The sequence below is a fragment of the Ptiloglossa arizonensis genome, chromosome 5, assembly GCF_051014685.1.
Source record: "Ptiloglossa arizonensis isolate GNS036 chromosome 5, iyPtiAriz1_principal, whole genome shotgun sequence".
Taxonomy (NCBI): Eukaryota; Metazoa; Arthropoda; class Insecta; order Hymenoptera; family Colletidae; genus Ptiloglossa; species Ptiloglossa arizonensis.
In genome coordinates this window covers 23,191,874-23,213,017 of record NC_135052.1, presented here as the reverse complement: position 1 = coordinate 23,213,017, position 21,144 = coordinate 23,191,874, and the positions used below count along the sequence as shown (strand labels likewise).

The following is a 21,144-nucleotide window of genomic DNA, read 5'->3' as shown; positions in this document are numbered from 1 at the left end:
TTCAAAATACTTCATTACTTCATAATTCGAATAAAATTGCTTTTAGACTTATTTTTCTACGAGATAACCTCACCAATCCATTGATTATATTTTCATGAAAATACAGCGACGGATACAGAAATTTTAACAGTGAAAATGATTCTAAAAATTTTATGGAAGTAAAAATTCGGACTGTTCATGAAAAGTTATTGTATCGGTTGTGCCGTAGAACAATATAAATATCACGAGTAATTGACCACTTGACTGATGAAAGTGTCAGGGTTCAAAAGCTCTAGATTCACTTTTGTCATTAAGCTCCTTTACTTCGCGTCGAACTTACTGAATCTGCAATTTTTTCCCGCCACATTAGACGCCGTGTTCCTCTATCTTAATAGTAATTGAAGAGCAGAAGCACTATCTCTGCAAATGTTCGATTCAATAATAATAGTATCCAATTTTTTATATTTTTTTGTTTTTATACTTTTTCTAAATTGTGCATAATTATATTTTTAAATCGTGCATAAAATTTGATTTTATTATTAACTTTTCGAGAGCAAAATGAGAACAAAAATTGACAATTTTGTTATAAAGAAATGAAGTTGGCGTTCGTATCTTTTTTAAGCGTCGATCTAGAAAAATCTTACTAATACCAGATTATGTGATCTCTCGAACCATTCGACTTTTGTTTCAAACATTTTTCAGTATCGTCAACGGTTTTCAGGATATTTGATTGGATCTATTTAAATGGGCCACTCTGTACATGTATATTAACCGAAAGCTTGTTTCCTCTAATTTAGTATCATACGACCATAATTATCTGACAAAAGAACTTATCGGTCGACCAAACAAATGCGTACGGGTGCAATAGCATTGAACGAATATACCGTATTTTATTATAAAATGAAATTTCAAAATCTATTAAGTATATGTAATGTATTTGTGAAAGCCACGTATGTACATATTCATCAAAAAATATGATACGTGACATTGAAAGGTGGTCAACATGATACTACCGGTACTGTTATTCTTCGATCGTTCCCCTTTGTCATGCGACGATAACAGTATTAATTCATGAATACGCACAAGAAGAGAAACACGGGAATACCATAATGCCGTTGGATCTCGCATTATTATTCCGTTGTACGGGTTCCAATCACGTGGCATGAAGCAATCATTTAAAACAATGGGAATACATTTTAGAACACAATAGGAGTTCATTAAAAATATGAACAACACTTCTGCATAAACACAGTGTAATTAACGATAGTTAAAAGATTCGATAATTCGTCTTCGTCCCTCGAACGATGGAAAACAAAGAATAAACGGGTTTGTACGAAACACGCGACAAATCGCGATTATAGCGACACACGCAATGGACAAGGAATGTGACAGAACACATGAAACGTTCGCATTCACGCTATGGATGTTATCCACGCTCAGAAATCTCGTATCGAATTACATAAGCGGGCACAACAAAATTTCTTAACCTTCTTGGTTCTAAATGCATTACATTCGGCAAATGTAATCTCGGAACTATGGTGTTTACTCGTTCACTCTTCTCGTCGAACGGTTTGCGTGCGGCTGTATCTCAATTCGATAAAGAAACAAAAAAAAAATGGTCGACGGCTGAAATGAATTCGCGATCAACCGTGACTACGTGTCGGTATCTGTCCTGATTGTTTGCACATAGTCGGACACTACTTTTATCAGTCTTAGCGTAAATAGAATGGCGTTTACAAAAAAAGATCTGTACAAAAAGTTTGTGGCGAGATAGGCACTGCGCTGTAATAAAGTAATACGAATAGCGAAGGGAATAGAATCAGATAAGGGTTGAACAGGAGACGAGTTACTCTCCCGTCTGTGTCATACATGGTCGTCAGATTAGGGTTCACAACCGTCCCTCGTGCGGTCCCAAAGAAGAGTGACGGCGACGTAGCCCTGCCCCAACGCCGTGATATAGGGAGGGCGTAACCTTTTCCCCTCTCCTGACAAAAACAAGGGACGTGCGCGGACATCGCGCTACATGGTGGGGGGTACCGGACGTTATGCCACTGGCAGTTCCCGATGCCCTCCTCCCGAAATCGTGCGAGGATGGTCACTATGGGAGTTTAGTAGGTAGTCTCCGTACCCGGTTTTTTCTTTCCATATATACAGAGAATCCTAAACTCCCCTAGACCTCGTCACAAGAAGTCGAGGAGTCCTTGAAAGATTTCCCCCGCGTAAAAAAAGGGGGAATAAGTGTGTCTAATTCGTAAAACTTTCAACAGTGAAAAGGGTAACCAGTTTTGCACGGTTACCGTTTCATTCGTGAAAAGATATTTCAAAAGTTGGCTCTTACGTTACTTTCCAATAATATTTAGATTGTGTTCGGAAGGCATTATCTCGGTAAATATTATATAGTTCCTCAATAACCGGTGCTGTTTCCAGAAAACAGTAAATTCCGGAAAAGTAATTTTTTCGTAGGTATCCTGTTGTAAGACATCTCAACGTGTATGACCAATTATCCGGTTTGAGTTTAAAAAATGTAATTGCGACCGTTGCGCCAAATGAATCGTATCGGTACGATTCAGGCTAAATATAGGATAGACCATTGATAATGAAGCGAGAGTTATGGCTCATCATTTTAACGCAGCGGTTGCGACCTGGATACGCACTAATCCAGAGAACGTCGTAAAAAAGTATAACATACCCGAGAACTTTTACACAGGCGTATTCTAAAAGTCTGTACGGCTACAGCATTGAATAGCCTTTTGATCGCCATAAAATCAAGGACGTCGACCACGTGCTAGTGGAAGATACGTAACACGACAAACACTGTAGAAACTCTAAACGATCCGTTATCATCGATCACCTATGCATTAACGTTATATCTTGCCGCTTTTAACGACATTGTACCACCATCGTAACCATCAAATTCGATCAAATTAATTACGTCATAAGGATTGTTTTTTTAGAACCTAACCTCAAAAGTTATCTCCAATTCCCAGAATTAGAGTTGTAAGTACGAAAAAAAAATTAACACATTAAAAGTGAATCACATTGTCTTAAACTTTAACAATTAGTTCGCATAGAGATGAATCGAACAAAAAAAATCAGTAAAAATTACAGCGAGAAGAAAGTGAAATTTAGGGACCGGAATCGTAAAAATCGAATACCGTTACAGATGTTTACGTTGGTGACAACGCATTTTTATAGTCGTCGAAAGCGATTAGGCCGTCACGATTTTACTTTCGAACAATTTATGGCAGGGACTCGGCCCGGGTGAGGTTTGTAAGGGTGTTTATACGAACAGGAAACCCAGACGCCTAAGGATGCTTGGCTTGTTTGAAAGAGTACATGGAAATGTTTAGAAGTACAAACAGCTTGACGTTGCGTTACTTAATGAATAGGACTTTGTTCCTGGAGGATCTAGCCACGCAGTGAGGAAAGTGATGTCACCTTTTGGCAAGAGGACCGTGATACAGTTCACCATTATTGAAAATTTTCTAACAGATAAGGATACGAGTAATTGGTATTGCTATGCAACAATGATAAAGAGGAGAATACGATACAATAATATTAAGTGCCGGTGCAAATCCTGAGTCACAATTTTTACGCAGGCGTTGACCAGGAGACGATTGATTACCATTGCGATATATTTGCGAAATGATTTCCGGGAGTAATTTCGATTTAGGAATATACCTAATAACGTTCGTTTGAATTCAACTGAATCGGACGTTAACGTTGAAATTGTCGTGGGACGATTTTATTTCAGGAATTGTCTCGAGCTCGATTCTCGAGGCCTTTGACAAGGAAAGAGAATAAACATAGTGAAAGTAATCGAGAAAGAAATAGCGCGCGAAGTAGCAATGGTCGTCTCTCGAGCATTTAAGAGGGGGTACGGTTAATGTATCGGTTAAGATTTTCCCTGTCAGAATGAGCCCAAACAAGACGTAAATCGGATGAACTTTGTACGTAACGAATTTGAATATTCTACGTAACGAAAATGATAGAACAGCGGTTAAGTTTGAATTGGTTTTGATCGGGAGCACCTCACCAATTTGTCGATACAATTATTACGAAGCGAATAATGTAGAAATTAAATATCTTTGTACGATTTAACGATTCATCGTAATGCGCGTGACGATTCTTCGAAGCACTCAAGCTTGATCGTCGCTGTTTGGTGAACGATTACTTTCTCGCTTGCTCTATTCTTTTTTTTAAATGTATTGTTATCGTAAGAAGTTAATCGTTTTTGTGTCTTTTCGATTAAGAACATGTTACAGCGATAAATAAAGTTTTTATCTATAATTTTTGTAACTTCGTCAACAAATCCTTTATCCATAAAAGCAAAAGTCCCTAAGGGGCTACAATTTAGTTATATTTACCCTATAGGAGAAGCGTCGAGTAGAAAATAGAGATTAATAAAAGTATTTAATGAAACAGTATCGAATGTTATCTTTTTCGGTAATTTCGTAAGTTTTATTTCGACCTAAGTCGATGCAATCAAATGAACATTTTCGATAGATTAAAACATATTTAGAGACGACTAATTAATATATGTATGTTCCTTTATAATCGATCTGATCATTAATTATGATTAAATGTCTCTTATCTTTCGAACGATGTAACAAAATATTTCGATTTTCAATGGAACTTCGGTGACTAAGGAATTTTAAACAATTTAATCAGCGTAAAGAAAAAAATCCGCAGGAAAAAGATATATTCGCAAGTGAATCACTCACTGTAAACAATTGTTTAATTGATTGCCATGATAACGTCACTTCCGTTAGATAAGACTGCGCGATAAAATACCAGGTACATATTCCGAATGGAAATATACAGTTACTCACGAAAGTATTCAAACGCTTGCTACTAAAACGTTAAATAATAAAAATATATATACATTAGACTCGAATTTTGCAGGTAATATTATTACTACTGTAAGATGCAACTGGTGGGTGAAAAATAGTAGTAAAATCGGTACTTTTTATAATACAAAAGTTTTATAATATAATATATCAGTATATTTATCAAATAGAAAAAAAATTAGAAAATGTGGTATACAATTTTAAAATCGAATTTGAAGTTCGTCACTTGCATTTTAGCTAATTATTTTTTCACTTTGGCCTACAAAACGTCAACACACTCTTGATCGGAATATGTTGCCATAACTTGATCATATGCAACGAAACAAAACGAACAATTACGCACAGTCTGATAAATTATGACTTCTGTCACACATCGAACTATGTGGATACTTCTTATATCATTCGCAATGTTTATAAATACTAACATGGTCGGGAACAACTGATAATAGAATACACGAGATTAAATTGCATTACGTAGTTGAATAAATTTCAAATTTCTTTTTTTCTTTTTCCTTTTAAAGGAAATCTCGGATGAAAAAATTGTATACCATATTTCTTGTAATATTTATAAAAGTTATGAAACATTCGTTGTAAACATGTGCTGATAGGGGCTCATAAAAGTAATCGAATTTCATTATACCGCAGTCTCGACCTGACCGCCGGAGAGATAAGACGTGTCGAATCTGTTACGTGAGTAATTAGTATAGTGTGGGTAGAACGGTGATAAACGATCGTATCCCGCGTCGAAAACTATTTCACTTCTCAATCGTGTACACCTACGCGATGTATAAATACGAAATCTACTCGTGAAAGGACACAAAAATATGGAGATCGATGACCATCTTCTCACCAATAACAACCAAGGACATCAGCACCAACGAATATGCTTCATTGGACACAGAAAATCAAGTATAAGGAAATCACAAAATATGGAAATCAATGAGAATCTTCTTACCGATAACAACAACCAAGGACAGAACATCATCAGCACCGACAAATATGTTTCATTGGACACAGAAAATCAAATAGATCAATGAAGCTATAAAACGTTTATTCCAAACCGAAAACCTCCACCAATCTTTGTGCAAAATGTAACAAATTAGACACTAATGGCATAAAGACAGTATAATAAAATAATATAAAGACAGTAAAACTGTGGCTGATAATTCAATAATAATAAGTATCCGTAGCATTATTTAATTCTTTGAGCAAAATGGTATCGAATATCGCGCATACCAACTGAAGTACCAAAAAAGAACTTATAGGGTTGTAACTAAAAACTTACACCCAACTATCCCAGCCACAAAAATTAATAAACTAATAAAGGACTTTAAATTCGAAACACGAATTGTGTTTGCGCGAGGAACATCCAAAATTGGACAACTATAGAGCCATTGTTTTTCACAGATCAAAAATAAAAAAAAAAAATATAAAAAGAAAGCAATAAAAAAAGTATACGAGGTCGCCAATCTACAAGGTAGGAGCTATACCTAAAATAATGGTGAGACCTCCACGAAAGAAAAAAATAATAGCACAGTGTCTTTGATGCCAAAACTACGACCATACAAGAAGACGTTACACTAAGGTTTAATTATGTGTTAAACTACCCATAAGAAAAACAAAGACATTTCAGCTAAGTGCGTACTCTGTAACGGACCTCATCCTGCAAATTATAAAGGATGCTCTGTATACAAGAACCTTCAAAAGACAAGGACAAATGATACCAACATTTGCAACACTCATGGACCAAAAAATGACACAACAAAAAAAAGAACGTATTAGCAAGAAAAATCTAAACTATTCTGATGTCACCAAATATTATCACACAAATCTCTGCAAATTATGAAGGATGCTCTGTATACAAGGACCTTCATAAGACAAGGACAAACTGTCATTAAAAATATACATATTGCTCTCTGGAACGTTAATGATCTGACCAAATGAAAATTAGAAATAGAAATGTTTCTTAACGTGCAAAAAAAATCAATATACTCATCTTATGAATAAAGACTATTTCAATATGTACACAATTGTAAAACCTAATTCCACACAGCAATCCAGCGGAAGAGCACGTGGAGTTAGTGACGTAATTATTAAAAACAAAATACAACATGTCGTATCGGTGAAAATAGAACACCTGGAAATTCGACGAATCATATTTACAAGCTACAGTTATTGATGTAAAGCTACCAACCGGTCACCTAACAATAGCCACGGTATACCATCCGCCAAGGCACGTAGTAATTAAAGAGCAATTCCTCGAAAAACTCGACAAGTAAATTTATAGCAGACAGGGATCAAGTATAATAACATCCTAAAGGTGTATAGTTACGCAAAGTATTATCGACAAACGGATATCGAATACTCGTTGTACAGATAAGCCGACATATTGGCTGAAACGGACAACGATAAACTACACGACTTACTTGATATTTTCATAAGAAAATATACTGCTCCTCGTGACACACGTGTTCAGAATAATCACGACATATTTTTGGACCAATCAATTGTCACACCGACGTTAAGATCCACAACGCTATTCGAAGATAAAAAAAACTATCCTTATATAACTCTGGCACGGACCGGGATAATTTTAAATTATATTTAAACGATCGTAGGAATTTAGTCGTATCGATAAAAACAAACCGACTGATCGAACATGCTGCACAAAAATTAATCGAAGAATTGAAATTCATTGAATCGACAAATTATATTATTTTATCGAAATATGTGAAAGAAAAAATTTTTTGAAAGGACTGCTAAGAGAAAATGGCACCCGTACGACAGAAACATATTAAATAAACTAAGGAAACAGTGAAAACAATTATTGTACATATACAAAAATAACAACACTAAACACTGTATTCTAGAACTTTCACCATACTCGGACACAGATTATTCACTCTGGAAAACGACAAAAAAAACTCAAAAGGCCCATTCAACGTAATGGCCCAATTTGAAAAGAAGATGATCATGGGCAAGAGAGAAACTTTTTCACGGTAGATTGAATATTTCAAAATTAAGAAATTAAAGCAGAAAGTACAAATTGTTAAACAATAAAAAGGCACTCGGTTGTGATCTGATAACGGCAAAAATATTAAAAAAAACTTACCTAAAAAAATAGCGGTCGCTATAACTCAAACCTTCAACGCAACTATTCGAATATAGCATTTTCCTATACAATGGAAACTCGCAAAAATACTACTAATTCTCAAACCGGGCGAACCACCCTATGACGCTACATTATATATCACTATTCCCGATTCAATCGAAATTGCTGGAATACTGATCTGGAAAAGACTACAGGTCGTTATAAATAACAGTAACATCGTCTCTGCGCATCAATTTAGGAAAAAGCACTCCACCGCAAGAGCAGATTCATAGAATGGTAACTACTGTAGAAAAAAGTCTCGAAGAACGCGAAATACGTTCAGCAGCTTTCATCAACGTCAGGCATTCGATCGAGTATGATGGTATACAGTGCCATTGTATAAACTCAAGTTTCATCTCACGTAAGTAATTACAACAGACTACTTAAATCCTATCTTCGTGAACGACATTTTAAAACGAAATACAATGACAGCTATTCCAGCGTAAAAAATATACAAACAGGTGACCCCCATAGTAGCATCCTGAGACACGCACTGTACCTAAGTGTATACACTGCCGACGTCCCTGAATTAAACGAGGTTCAACTAGCAACATTTGCAGAGAACAAAAACATCTGCAAGTACCGAAAACGAATTGAGGCATTGACGATTTTCACGTACACACACACATATTTTCACATACACTACTTTTCCGGAAACATTTATAAACAAACTCGAGATGAAATTTCACTAGTTGTTAGAAGGACTTACTGTCCAAAATCGCCGCCGCGACGATCGTGTATCAATGGTGCGAATAAAGCGAATCCTGAAAATATCTTGCGACTCTTTATTTTTTGTAACCTTACCAACGTCACAGACAACACACAGAGAGCCATCCCGTGATACTGAATTATTGCAGAAAAATCTTTCTCCTAATACACAGTACTCTGGTCTCAAAAATAAAAAATGAAGTTGAATCCAAATAAATCGACACATGTTATCTTCACTAACTGACGAATAGAATATACATATCAGTCACAATCAGGAGTATACAAATCACAAATGAGGCGGACCAATAACTTCAACGTGACACCACAAGGAAAACAACGGAGGAAGAAAGAAAACTTCGTCAAAAATTACTGGAATTAGCACAGTAATGTGCTCTAAGCACAATGTAGTTGTAAAGGAAAAAGGAGGGGAAAAAAAATGTACCGAATTTCCGTAGAAAATGTTACGAATGACAAACTCGATTGATGCTAAGAGACGTTGTTTAGTATGTTTGGTGTGACAAACTGTGCAAAGTTATTAGAATTTATAGGTTACGAATTTAAAAAATTGGAATCGCGGCAGTACGAGCGAGAATTAATATTAAAACTTTACAAAGAAAGGAAATCTTACAGAGAGTTTGCTAATGTTGTTAATAGAAGTAAATCGACGATACAGTGTATTATAAAACAAATGCAAAAAAATATTTTAAATGGAGAAGGCTGTTCAAGAAAGTTGACCCATCGAGAAGAAAAGAAAAAATTATTTGCGAAATAAAAACGAACCGTGTGTATCGATTTCAAAACGTGCAAGAATGGTCGAAAATGCATTTCGAAAATATATTTATTCGGAACTCTGTCAAAGACTTATGGGAACATAATTTCCACGGTAAAGATGCAAGGAGGAAACCATATGTCGAAAAGACGAATCAGAAAAAGAGACTAAATTTGGGAAAAATGTACATTAATAAAGACAATTGTTATGTTTTAGGATAAGAGTAAATTTAATATTTTTCATTCCGATGAATGTAATTATTTATAGCACGGAGGTCGTCCTATCGTGGTGAGTTGTATGGTAACCAGTGATATAAAAAGTTTTGTATTTATTAATACGATTTTAAATAGATATAAATATTTACATGCATTGAACAAAAAATTTTAAACAAGGTGCCGAAAAATTAAGCAAAATATTTTTACTACTCGGATCATAAAAAAAATGAATGCTATGTAATATAACCTCATATCGTAAATACACCACCACAGAATTCAGCATTAATCTTCTTGAGCATGTGTATTTTAAAATAGGTAGAAGATTAAATAATTGTGATAAATAAATAATAAAACATTGTTAAAATAAAAGATAATAATACTGTGGGCATAATGGTTACGCAAAAATTAGCGCACAGTATAGAAGACCACATCAAAAAATGTTTCTAAAGTCAAAGGTGAATCAACTAAATATTAATACAAGGCAATATACAAAAATAATTAATAACACATGCGTTCGAATCTTTTCGTAAGCAACTATACATATTTCTGGACGAACAAAGAAACTAAAGTAAACAGTGTTTGTAAAACATTACGCGATGATCACGTATATAATACGTGAGCAGAACAGAAAAAAGTGAGAGAAATGACCGATAAGAATTTGACCCACATGCGAGTCGTAGTTATTCCAACCTATCTTGTTACAATTTCGACCAGTCTTCTAATTCTCAACATGAATTGGACGACAGAATTTCGTACGACGATTACGTATATCCACAAAGCCTAGAAGTCTTGCTTGATAAATACAAATTCTGAAAAATTTGCCAAAGATTCGTGAAATTCTTCTTTCTCGGTTTGAAACGCTCGCAAATTTTCACCGTTATTTTCGCAATACTACTGCATCGAATGATTTTCGAACGGTTACTGCGCGCGCGCCATCTGTACAGCACAATTATCTAATCTTACAATCGCGTATTCTTTCCTGAATTTCACTTTCGATATTACCGAATCAGAAATACCGCAAGGAAACAAAGTATTACTTAACAACGAATAGAATTGCTACTCGACACCTCTAACATTCTACGGTTATCCTGTTTACCTTCGAATTTATTTTCATTACGTGTAAAAAAAATAACCTTCACACTTGATTTGCTCGTAGAGTTTTCATTATGAAACAGTGATATTAAACCAGATTAATAAACTTTACTCAAAAAAAAGAAAAAACAAAAAAAAAACATCAAAGATGAACTTGAAGCAACATTAATATCGTACCACTTATTGCAACGATAAAAATAATAAGTGTGCAAATATTCAAAGTCCACGTGGCTCTATATCAACAAGGTGTCAAGTCGATCACGATACATTCATAATCGTGTTTTCTCGCGGGAATTGTTTCATTAGAACGCGTCAATTATGTTGCACGGGGGGGGGGGGGGGGGGGGGCAGAAACCGTATGTTAATAAGATAAATCAGAAAAAGGGACTACACTTCGCGAAGATGTACATTAATAAAGATAACACTTTCTGTAGAAATTTTTATGTTGAAGGGAATTTGCAATGTGGCACACAAAACGTTTCATTTATTATTTGTTATTATGCATTTCTCCTATGAGGTATGTATTATATTATTTTATGTAAAGAAAAACAATCAACATTTGAAAATTGTTCAATTTCTAATCGATTTATGACATAATCAAAAATTTGATTCTTTTAAACCGATAATTCGAAAAACTAATTATGAATTTATGTCCCCCAATTAATTCGGATAATCGACGTTTTACTGTAATTGTGTATACTTTAACCGTTTGAGTGCCGACGTTTTTCTCAGATTTTTTGCCAAAAATGCGGAAACCGCGACGGCGCTTGCTTACGGACATTTTTTTGGTTTAGAAAAACAATACAAAACAATTAAAATTACACGCTCATCGTTGATACAACTATACACAACGAATGCAGAACTTAGGGTAAAACAGATACGATCGCGCGCTCCTCGTGTTCTTAACCTAACAAAAGAGGAGTGCGATCGCGCTTTTCGTATTTTTAGCAAAACGATAGACAAGCACGATTGCACTCGCCGGTAACTCAAACGGTTCAAAACTAAACGCGAGCGACAATTATTTTTTTCATCAGAATACTTAGAAATATACCGCCTCCGACATACAGTTATTCACAGAATTGATAGTAGACATTGCATGTTGGTAATGAAAATAGTCCAATAAATCCAAATAGACATACTTTAATTAACAGTGGTCGAAAAAATTTTTAAATAACGTAAAGTAATTGTTTAGTTTTAACAAAAAAACACAAAGGTGAAACTATTTTACAAAATTATGCGTACACAACGAATTTTTTAAATTACGCGGGTATGGGTTAGGTCGAATGTTGGTATCATTGAAAGTAAAAGTCCCACGGAATGTCTTTCAAATTGCGCTTGCTACGAGATTAAAAACAAATGATTGTCACCTGAAAATTTTGCATTATTAGCAAAATTGGTTAGCAAAAGGGTATAATTACATATTTCAACGTGAAAACCTATCACAAATTTGTATTGCAAAGGAAAATTTAACACAATTAAAAATTAATACGATGGTATAATTTTCAATGTATCTGGTAGAGGAAGGATGTAATTATTGACAGAAGTCGATGAACTATTTATATTTAACACGTTCCCTGCCGCGTGGGGCATATACGCCCCACGCTGAACTTTCCGTTCAAGCCATTTGGTATTATCATTGTAAAATGAAGAATTTTTTAAAAATTCATTATAGAGTCAATTATGGACATCTTAATACTATTGCTGATGCCCTCATTTAATCGTGGGGCGTATACGCCCCACGCGGCGTGATGGGCAATTTTTCTTTACTGTGACTTATTTTAACCGCATTTCTCTTATTCCGATCAGTCATTTATTCGCGTGTCCTTGATAAAAAAAAAAAAAAAGAAACTGCACTGTAAAAGTTGTAACATTCTGCGATAGTTGTGTGGATAAACCACACTTATGTTTGCCATGTTTTAACAAAGTTCATCGTAACATCCCTTTGTAATTGCATACAAACTTGAATTTAACTAAAATGTTATATTTTAAATTGATATAGGCATGATAAAAAAAATTATATGTGAGGATGCCACTCGCTTGGCATAATAATGTTCAGCCAGTTCCTAGAAAAATAAATTTATTGGTTTGTTGTGTTATGCATGTTAAACTATACAACCTTTCCTTGATAATTATGATTTTTGCACTATTTTAATTATTGTAAGGCATACGCCAGAAACAAAACAATACAAATGTAAAGCGTGGGGCGCATACGCCCCACGCGGCTTGAACGGGAAGTCTTCAAAAAACGGTCTGGCAGGGAACGTATTAAGCAAACTTACAGATAAATATACGACATCGAAAATTTCATCACGTATTAATGAAAATATACCAATAGAAACTGTTCGTAAAACTCTATGAAAACAAGGATAGCACGGTAAAATAGCACAGAAAAAACTCTATATTTACAAAATTACCAGCTTGCAAAGAATTTAAAATCGAAAATGTTAAATTACAATTTTATACACAAAGATTTTAAAATAAAAATTATAGAACTTTCGTCTTCTTATACAGAGAAATTAATTCTTTCTATGCCTTGACGATTGAGATCTGTTATTAACGTTAAAGGATTCGCAACAAAATAGTATTGATTTACTTACAACATCGAAAATATCAATGTCACCGCTAAATTTTATGCCAATAAAATAGCTGTACTTTCACGTATTTTGTTAAAAATAAACAAATACTTTATACTATTTAAAACTTTGTTCAACGATTGTTATTTAAAATATGTAAATATAATGTATATTATGTTTTTACTTTCAAATATGTCTATTTATGTTTATTTCCCTCTTATTTTCATTACCACTATATATAGATGTATCATTAATTCTGTGTGGAACTGTCTATCAAAACCGTTGAAATCGATGTGGGAGATTCTTTTGCCAACAATTACCAAAGTGACAGTATCCCCTCCTTTCCTGTAGAAATCGAAGATATTAACAATAAGAAGTCCCAATTGATTGCGACATTTCTCTTAAATATCTATTCGCAAGCAAAATTTTGTCGGTAAGCATGGTCCACAATGTGTTAATTAAACTAAGAGAATAACAGGAAAACAAGACCGAAAAAGAGAATGTCTCTTCACATTCTCTAGTATTTGACTTTCGCTTTAACCTCTTCTGCGACACCGCCCCACCTGAGCTTATAAACGCGCGACCGCCACTGTATCAGAGGATCTAGAACCGCCTGGAGAAAAAGATAGGGCCTGGTGATCTCGCTGAGCAACCATCCGCAAACGAACTCTAATTTATTGAACGGTAACGGGCCGTTCTGTACGACGCACAACAGCGTCCAGTCGAACATGAACCACAACAGTATATGTACTAAATAAAAAACAAGGGAGTCCCACTCGAACAGTACACTGACCGCCCAGGAAGCACAGGCACCTAATACTAAGCACTCGCTCAATGGTTCCAGAACAATTATGGTGGGCAGCATGGCCACCCTGAGCTTCGCCCACCTTCGTAACCTCGCCTGGAAGGAATGCAGCTCGCAGTGACCGCTGTTCTGCAACGCCGGTTGCGAGGACACCGTGATGCGCCAACCGCGATCGGTTAACGACTTCGCGTAAAAAAAATCCTCGGCCAGGTACACACCGAACGTTTTCAATCCGCCGACCTCGTCGAGGGACGCCTTTCTCAGCAGCGCGGACATCCCTGTATGACAGTTTATTCGTAACAGATCAGCGGCAAGATACATCCGCGATTGCACCGTGCCAAAGAAGATTTTCTCATACGCGGCGGCAAAACCTTCACGATCACAGGTGAACGGCATTTGATGCACCAACGCGACATTGTCGGTCATGTAATTCACCATATCCAACAGTGTGTCCTCTTTCATCTTGATACCACTGTCACTGATCAACACAAACTCGTGTTTGGCTGCCTCGTACGCCGGCTGCATATTGTTGATTTTCGGATTCACACCCACGTTACGACCGCCAATAAACAGACTCGTATCCACTTGCGGATATTTTTCGATCAGTTTACGCACTAACATCAACACGGGATCCGAATCGTCCTCTACGCAGAACAGTAGCTCGTAACGAGGATATTGCATAGTAAAGAACGTTTCCAAGTTGCTGAACAGATTTGGATCTACGCCCATCAGGGGTTTTATGATCGACACGCCGGGCAACGGCGTTTCGTAGGTTGGTACTTGGGTGACTTTACGGTGCAGCTTCCAGCGACCGGCTATCAAAGCCAGTACATGAAATATCCACATTACTGACCAGAATGTCATGAAAAACCACGCGAACCCATAGAAGGTATATATCATGGAGTTCATCTTCGAGCGAGGATCCTTGTGTCTCTCGGAGGTCGAACCTCCGGGCGGTGGGGGGCTCCTACACACCTCACCTCGCCACGCCGTGCCGTCGCGATTATTATTCGATCCTTTTTTCGTGCCTATAGATCCGAATGACAATCACGTAGCCCGCCATCCGTCCGCGTGGAGAAAACGATATTCGCGGCATCCTCGACGTTCCCGTCGTGCCGCGATCACGAGACTTGCCGTTGTATCGAAACGCGTAGGGCCATCGATGCAGCGTTCTCGACGACTTCCACGGTGTAGCACCGTTTTCACGGCGATCACAACGACGACGACGACGACGAAGACGCGGCCACCGCTTCCAACACATTCACGCACTAACTTCCCTCGCGGTTAGGAGAGTGGCCGTACCACGACCTTACAGGCGTTCGAAACGCCGGCACGCTACCGACGGATGTAACTCGGATGTCTTTTTCTCTCTTTCCCACCTTCTTTCACTTTCCTCCGTAAGGAATAAGGATCGCCTATATTCACTGATCACTGACATATGCACACTAAAGCACCCTCGTTGTGCGTCGCAGCCACCAAACGATGCTCCCCAATTTTCACGAATGCATTGAACTTCGCCCCTCTCGACGACGCGTCGAACCTCGTTACTTGCTGTTCTTCCCTTAACAGTCCTTGAACAATGCCATACACCACCTTTTCTGCCCCGGATGAATATTATACTCGAGACGTAGCGTGATTCCTCTTAGTTCGTCGTTAAACAGGAAATAATCAAGACGTTGTAACTCTTCACTTGATATCGAGAAGTTCCGACGTTCTTTCACACGGTTATGTTAAGACACCACGTTCACGAACAACGCGACGACTAGCTCCTGTCATAATGATGATGTACCTACGCGGTCTTGTCTCGTCTAGTTCTCCCGCAACTACGGCACTGGCGTTGTATGCCGATGTATGTCATATTCGAAGGCTGAACTTTCGTCGAATGAACGAACCGATGCAGTGGTCCAGGAAAAAGTCAATTCGCGAGGGGCGAATAAACAACTGACATGCTCCATACATATGCAACGATGCACCGCCAGGCTGCGTGTGACAAGTGACAGCCGGCAGCTGGTACCTCGCACGGCCAATTTGCGACTACGTTCAGGATAAACGCGTCATCGGCCTCTAAAGCCAACTGACATTAGATGCGCGTAACACGCTACTTTTATGAACAAAAGGGAAATTCGAGCGCGTTATTTCTCGTGCCACGGGTTCGATACTTTAATCAGCAAAAGGCGTGTCTTCAGATAGCGGAAAAATTGATTTTCATTATCTGAAATGTTATCGTACAATCGACAATTATTGGTTCTTCCTGGTATGACTCGATTTACGAAATTAAAACGAAATTAAATATTGGCCAAATAATTATTCAATGTTACTGTTCAATTGACATATTTAATAAACAAAGAAACAAAAATGTTTAATTTCGTTATTTATTTATTTTCCATTACACATTGTGCTAAATATTTTAGGAACTGTTATTATTCTGTAAATATATATATGAAAAATATATGTACGTAACCTTAACAATTTTATATCATTTAGAAAAACTCTTTTGAATATTTATATCAGCAGGTACATACAGACTGTTAATGCTTTGAGCTAACAAATTTATTGGAAATATCTTTATCGCATTACTTGAGTCGATCGATTGGTGGGTTTACAATTGCGTAAATTGCATTCCTGCCACGTAAATCGTACATAGTTTACAATGCTTGAAGGTGAAGCAGGTGGTTGTTGACGAATCTGTCTTTTTTTATAGATCAATTTTCAATTTTAAAAATTTACAAACGAGCATATCAAGTTTACCGAGAACTAAGAAGCATGAAGTGCTTGATATAGACGGTATGGTTATTGTTGTCGCTTTCGAAAAGCATGGTCTAAAAAAACAACTTTATTAATGACAATACGAAAAAAACAATATATAATTAGAATTTCAATTGATTAATTCATCGTCATTTATCAAATATATACAAAATGTGAACATATAAAAGATTACATTTTAATCAGTCACTGAAATAACAATAAAGGTGAAATACACGTACTATTGAATCAATTTATGCCCTAAACTTTTTAAACAAAGGATGCTTATTTGCTGTAGATGAACTTGGAGCTTTCTTATATTCGTAATAAACTGCATCATCTGCACCAGACATCGATGTCATATTGCCAGCTTTGCGTATAATCTGAAATAATAATGTTAGTAGTATAAAACGCGTAATAAAATAAATATAATTCCTTGATTGCATGAAAATGCACTTTTTTGAATAATACTCCATTAATATGATACAAAATTTACCGGTCTTGGACCTTCTCCAGGTATTCTTTCTTCATCTGCATCCATATCGCTAGCAGATAAAACTTGTTGTAACAAATGACCTTGTTCTTCTCTCGTTGCGTACATCAAGTCTGGTTCCTATTTTAAAAGTTTAGAAAATAGGATCTGAAACATTTTGATAGGATAATTGTCAAATTACAAAACTAATAATACATACTTCATCCATTCCAGCAAGTTTTGTAATAACTTTATATGCATATCCTTGATTTACAAGAAACCGTTGGCGCTTTCTTGAATAATTCATTTCCATTGTATCTTGTGACACCAAAGTATAGAAAAATGCATTATATTCTTCTGCAATGGCTCCTATAAGAAAACCGCTTGATGTTATGGCGTTTTAAGGTGTATTCTGCTTAATAAATAATGATTTATACCCTTTTTAGCTCTCAAAATTCGTCCCAATCGTTGTGCTTCTTGTCGTCTTGAACCGCCATGTGAAGATATTTGAATTAAAACATTAGCTTCTGGTAAATCAAACGATGTATCGGCCACTTTACTTACGAATATTGTGTTTACTTTAGTATTAAATTTGAAATTTTGTAAAATTTGTATTCGTTCGCTCTAAAATTGACACTATCAGGGTCTCATCTATTGGACAATCAATGGTATATTTATTTATACTTACTTGACTAGTTGGCCCATAAATATACGGTTTATTCATTTTAATGGCATAATGTTTTAAAGCAAAAACATTATCGGAGAAAACGATAGTTTTGTCGCCACGTCTTTCGTGATATCGTATTAAATATTGACAACAACGAAATTTATTAGGATTCATCACGTAGAGTAGCTACAAGTAAATAGTTCTTCAAAAGTTGTTCAGAATTATATTACACTGAATTAATGAAAAATTACTACTTGCCAACTTTTTACTCATTTTACAACCAAGATATTCTCTGTAAAATTCTGGTGTCATAGGACACCAAACTTCAGCGCACTGTACTCTCGCAATAAAGCCCCTTTTCTGCAATTCCAACCAGTTTGCTTCGTACAATTTAGGTCCTATCAAAAAATTGAGATCAGCAATTTTGTCGTCTTCTCGCAACAATGTCGCAGTTAAACCCAATTTACAGTGAGACTGAACGATCGTTAAAACCCTTCTGAACATTTTTGCAGGAATTGTGTGTACCTCTAAAAATACAATACATATTAATCAGTTTAACTAAACAATAATTCAATATACTGCAGAGATAGATTACCATCCAAAACCATGATTCCCCATTCTTGTTCCTGAAGCCATCGCATAGTTTGCTCAGCTTCCCATGAACGTTTTTGAGTATGTGTAATCATAGAATATGTAGTAATTAAAATTCCACATCCCATAGGTTTATCTTTGGCTTCACTTGTAAATCGACAAATCATTGAATCATCTGCAGTTGACCACATCTTAAACTGTTGTTTCCATTGCTCTACCGATACTCCGGAATTACATAAAACTAATGCACGTTTTCGTACTGTACAACAAGCCGTAACTCCAACTAAACTTTTGCCAGCACCTATAGATATGAAAGTTAGTATTTCTTTGATTAAAAATACATTGCTGATGATCTACCAACTACTTACCACAAGGTAAAACTATAACACCAGACCTAGCACGTCCATTTCCAAACATTTTCCTCAAACTCTTTTCCTGATAAGGTCTCAGTACAGCAGATGGTTTTAAATCAATACTAATAGTATAACATATGCATTTTTTACGAACATTTTTTTCTTAACATCATGCATAATTGTAATAATTGTACTCACTTTATATCTGGATTCACAGTATCATTACGGAAATCATATTCTGCTAACAAGGGATATTCCAGTTCTATACATCTCTTTTGTATAACTTCAATTTTTTCCTGTAGCAAGAGTTTGTTATAGAAATTCGAAGATAATTATATTTATATTTCACTAAGCAAAATAAAAATTATATACCTGATTCACTTCAAAACTAACAGTTTTCAATTCTTGTTCCTCTTCTTCATCTTCATCTTCTTTGTCCATTTTATCATAAAAGGTAGTTATATCATCTGGAACGGCAGCAGTTTCTGTTGAAACTTGATCATTAGACGTTTCTGTCACTTTAGTAGTTACAGCTGGAATATTAGTTACTGCTTTCGCTCCAAACTGAAAGGAACACAAGTAGCTGATATTGTGTTTTATTGAATAATTTTTGTAGGAATATGAAAATAATATTAGTAATATTACTTGAGGAATTTTTGTTTTACTTTGAACATTTGTAATTATTTCATCTTTCTCATCTTCTACATTTTTTCTCAGACGACATTCTTGAATCACTGGATCTTTTAATAACTTTTGCAATACCTCAGGATATGGAGATTCAACGAAATATTTATTGTGTTTCAACACCAATTTCACCTGTTATCAAAACAAAATGTTTAAATATTAATTTTTTTATCTACAAAATATTGTACAATAATCAATACTCTTTAATTAATATATTTACCTTGCCATATGACAATGTACACAATTTTATGAACTCTATAATTCCATCAGGAATGCTAGTCTTACTGAGTCTTTTTAAATATTCTACAATATCGTGTGTTTGAAGACCAACGCTTACAGCAGCATATAAAGAATAAGCAGTTAGTTTATACTGTGAATCAAGAGTCATATTATTAACATTTTTTGCAAATTTTACAAACACTTAATATTATTCATGATAATTTTACCTCGTGAATATGTTCTGGACGACATACAGGTTCTGAGATAGCAATTAAAAAATCATGAGCATGTTTATAAACAGGTGAAAAAGATTCCAGAAAAATATGTCCATTTGGTGCCTAAATAAATGGTTTTCATTTAAATAATACTGTAATTATAATCTTTCAAAAACAAGGGTTTGTGTTAAAAGATGTACTTCAGGATTAACATCTTACCACCCAAAGTGGTCTTGATGCGCAATCAGGTTTCAAAATCATTTGTGAACGATAATCTTTTGCACCAAATTCGTCTTCCAATGCTGTTTCATCTTGCTTTTCAACATCATTTTTGGCTGCATCTGGTACACCTTCTGCTTCATTATCATCTAAAGAGTCATCATCATTATACTCTTCAGGATCTTCTTTACGTTTTTTCCATTTACCTCTGTCTGTAAAAGTAAACAACAGGCTTATACTTTATCTTTGTCAATGTTTGTACTAGATAACCTTTTGTTTAATTACGAATGTTTATAGGAAATGTTGTAGTCAATATACAAAAATTCTGTACTAGAAATTATAAAATCTTTTCTAAGAAGAAAACTAATTTCGTACCGTTATCTTTTTTGAAGCGCTTTGGCGGACCCATTATTCATCAATAATTTATGACAAATTTTTCTCTACCGATACTAAAGCTTACTAAAACGTGTTTACTCGTATTAATGTCAATTTATTAACGTTCATTAATTATATTTGCAATTTTAGTTATACTTAGTAACCTTATTGCAGCTGCACACACAGATTGACACAGATGACATAACATTCATCAAATATAATTAGATATCAGATTTTCTATCTGCCTCATCGTTTGGGTGATAGAGGGCGAAAGCAATCGTGTATGCAATTGGGTTCCAAAAGGCATTTCTTTAATATATTTCTATTTCCATTTCTATTTTCTAATATTAATTGAATAAATAATTATAATTTATTATTTTTATTTTATCTCAGTTTAATAAATTTATGTAAATTTTATTGGATAAAATTATTTTGCCCTCATATTATTATGATACATTACTATAT

General features: G+C 35.4%; 2 protein-coding genes and 1 long non-coding RNA gene across 6 annotated transcripts; 1 reads left to right on the top strand and 2 right to left on the bottom strand.

Moving 5' to 3' along the window:
* Nucleotides 1-5,506: 5,506 nt before the first annotated feature.
* LOC143146882 (uncharacterized) lies at nt 5,507-8,816 on the top strand. Of its 2 annotated transcripts, none has more exons than XR_012992108.1 (2): nt 5,507-8,341; nt 8,422-8,816. It is a non-coding gene; the product is annotated as an uncharacterized LOC143146882 (long non-coding RNA). The 2 variants fall into 2 exon arrangements; XR_012992107.1 differs by having other exon boundaries at nt 8,413-8,816.
* A 4,752-nt stretch (nt 8,817-13,568) lies between these two features.
* Glct (ceramide glucosyltransferase) lies at nt 13,569-15,131 on the bottom strand. The gene has a single exon (XM_076311572.1). The coding sequence runs from the start codon at nt 15,049-15,051 to the stop codon at nt 13,855-13,857; it is 1,197 nt and encodes a 398-aa protein (XP_076167687.1). The 5' UTR covers nt 15,052-15,131; the 3' UTR covers nt 13,569-13,854.
* A 1,365-nt stretch (nt 15,132-16,496) lies between these two features.
* On the bottom strand, nt 16,497-20,883 carry Hay (ATP-dependent DNA helicase hay). 3 transcript variants are annotated; one of them, XM_076311166.1, is made up of 16 exons: nt 20,680-20,883; nt 20,305-20,516; nt 20,098-20,208; nt 19,872-20,021; nt 19,613-19,783; nt 19,340-19,531; nt 19,166-19,263; nt 18,983-19,089; nt 18,619-18,915; nt 18,282-18,550; nt 18,045-18,209; nt 17,794-17,980; nt 17,577-17,725; nt 17,381-17,497; nt 17,127-17,267; nt 16,497-16,961 (listed from the first exon to the last, which is right to left on the bottom strand). In XM_076311166.1, the coding sequence occupies exons 1-15, from the start codon at nt 20,711-20,713 to the stop codon at nt 17,139-17,141; spliced, it is 2,388 nt and encodes a 795-aa protein (XP_076167281.1). In that variant the 5' UTR covers nt 20,714-20,883; the 3' UTR covers nt 16,497-16,961; nt 17,127-17,138. The 3 variants fall into 3 exon arrangements, with proteins under 3 accessions (XP_076167281.1, XP_076167282.1, XP_076167280.1); XM_076311167.1 differs by having other exon boundaries at nt 16,497-17,267; nt 20,680-20,763; nt 20,844-20,861; XM_076311165.1 differs by having other exon boundaries at nt 16,497-17,267.
* Between the last annotated feature and the right edge of the window lie 261 nt (nt 20,884-21,144).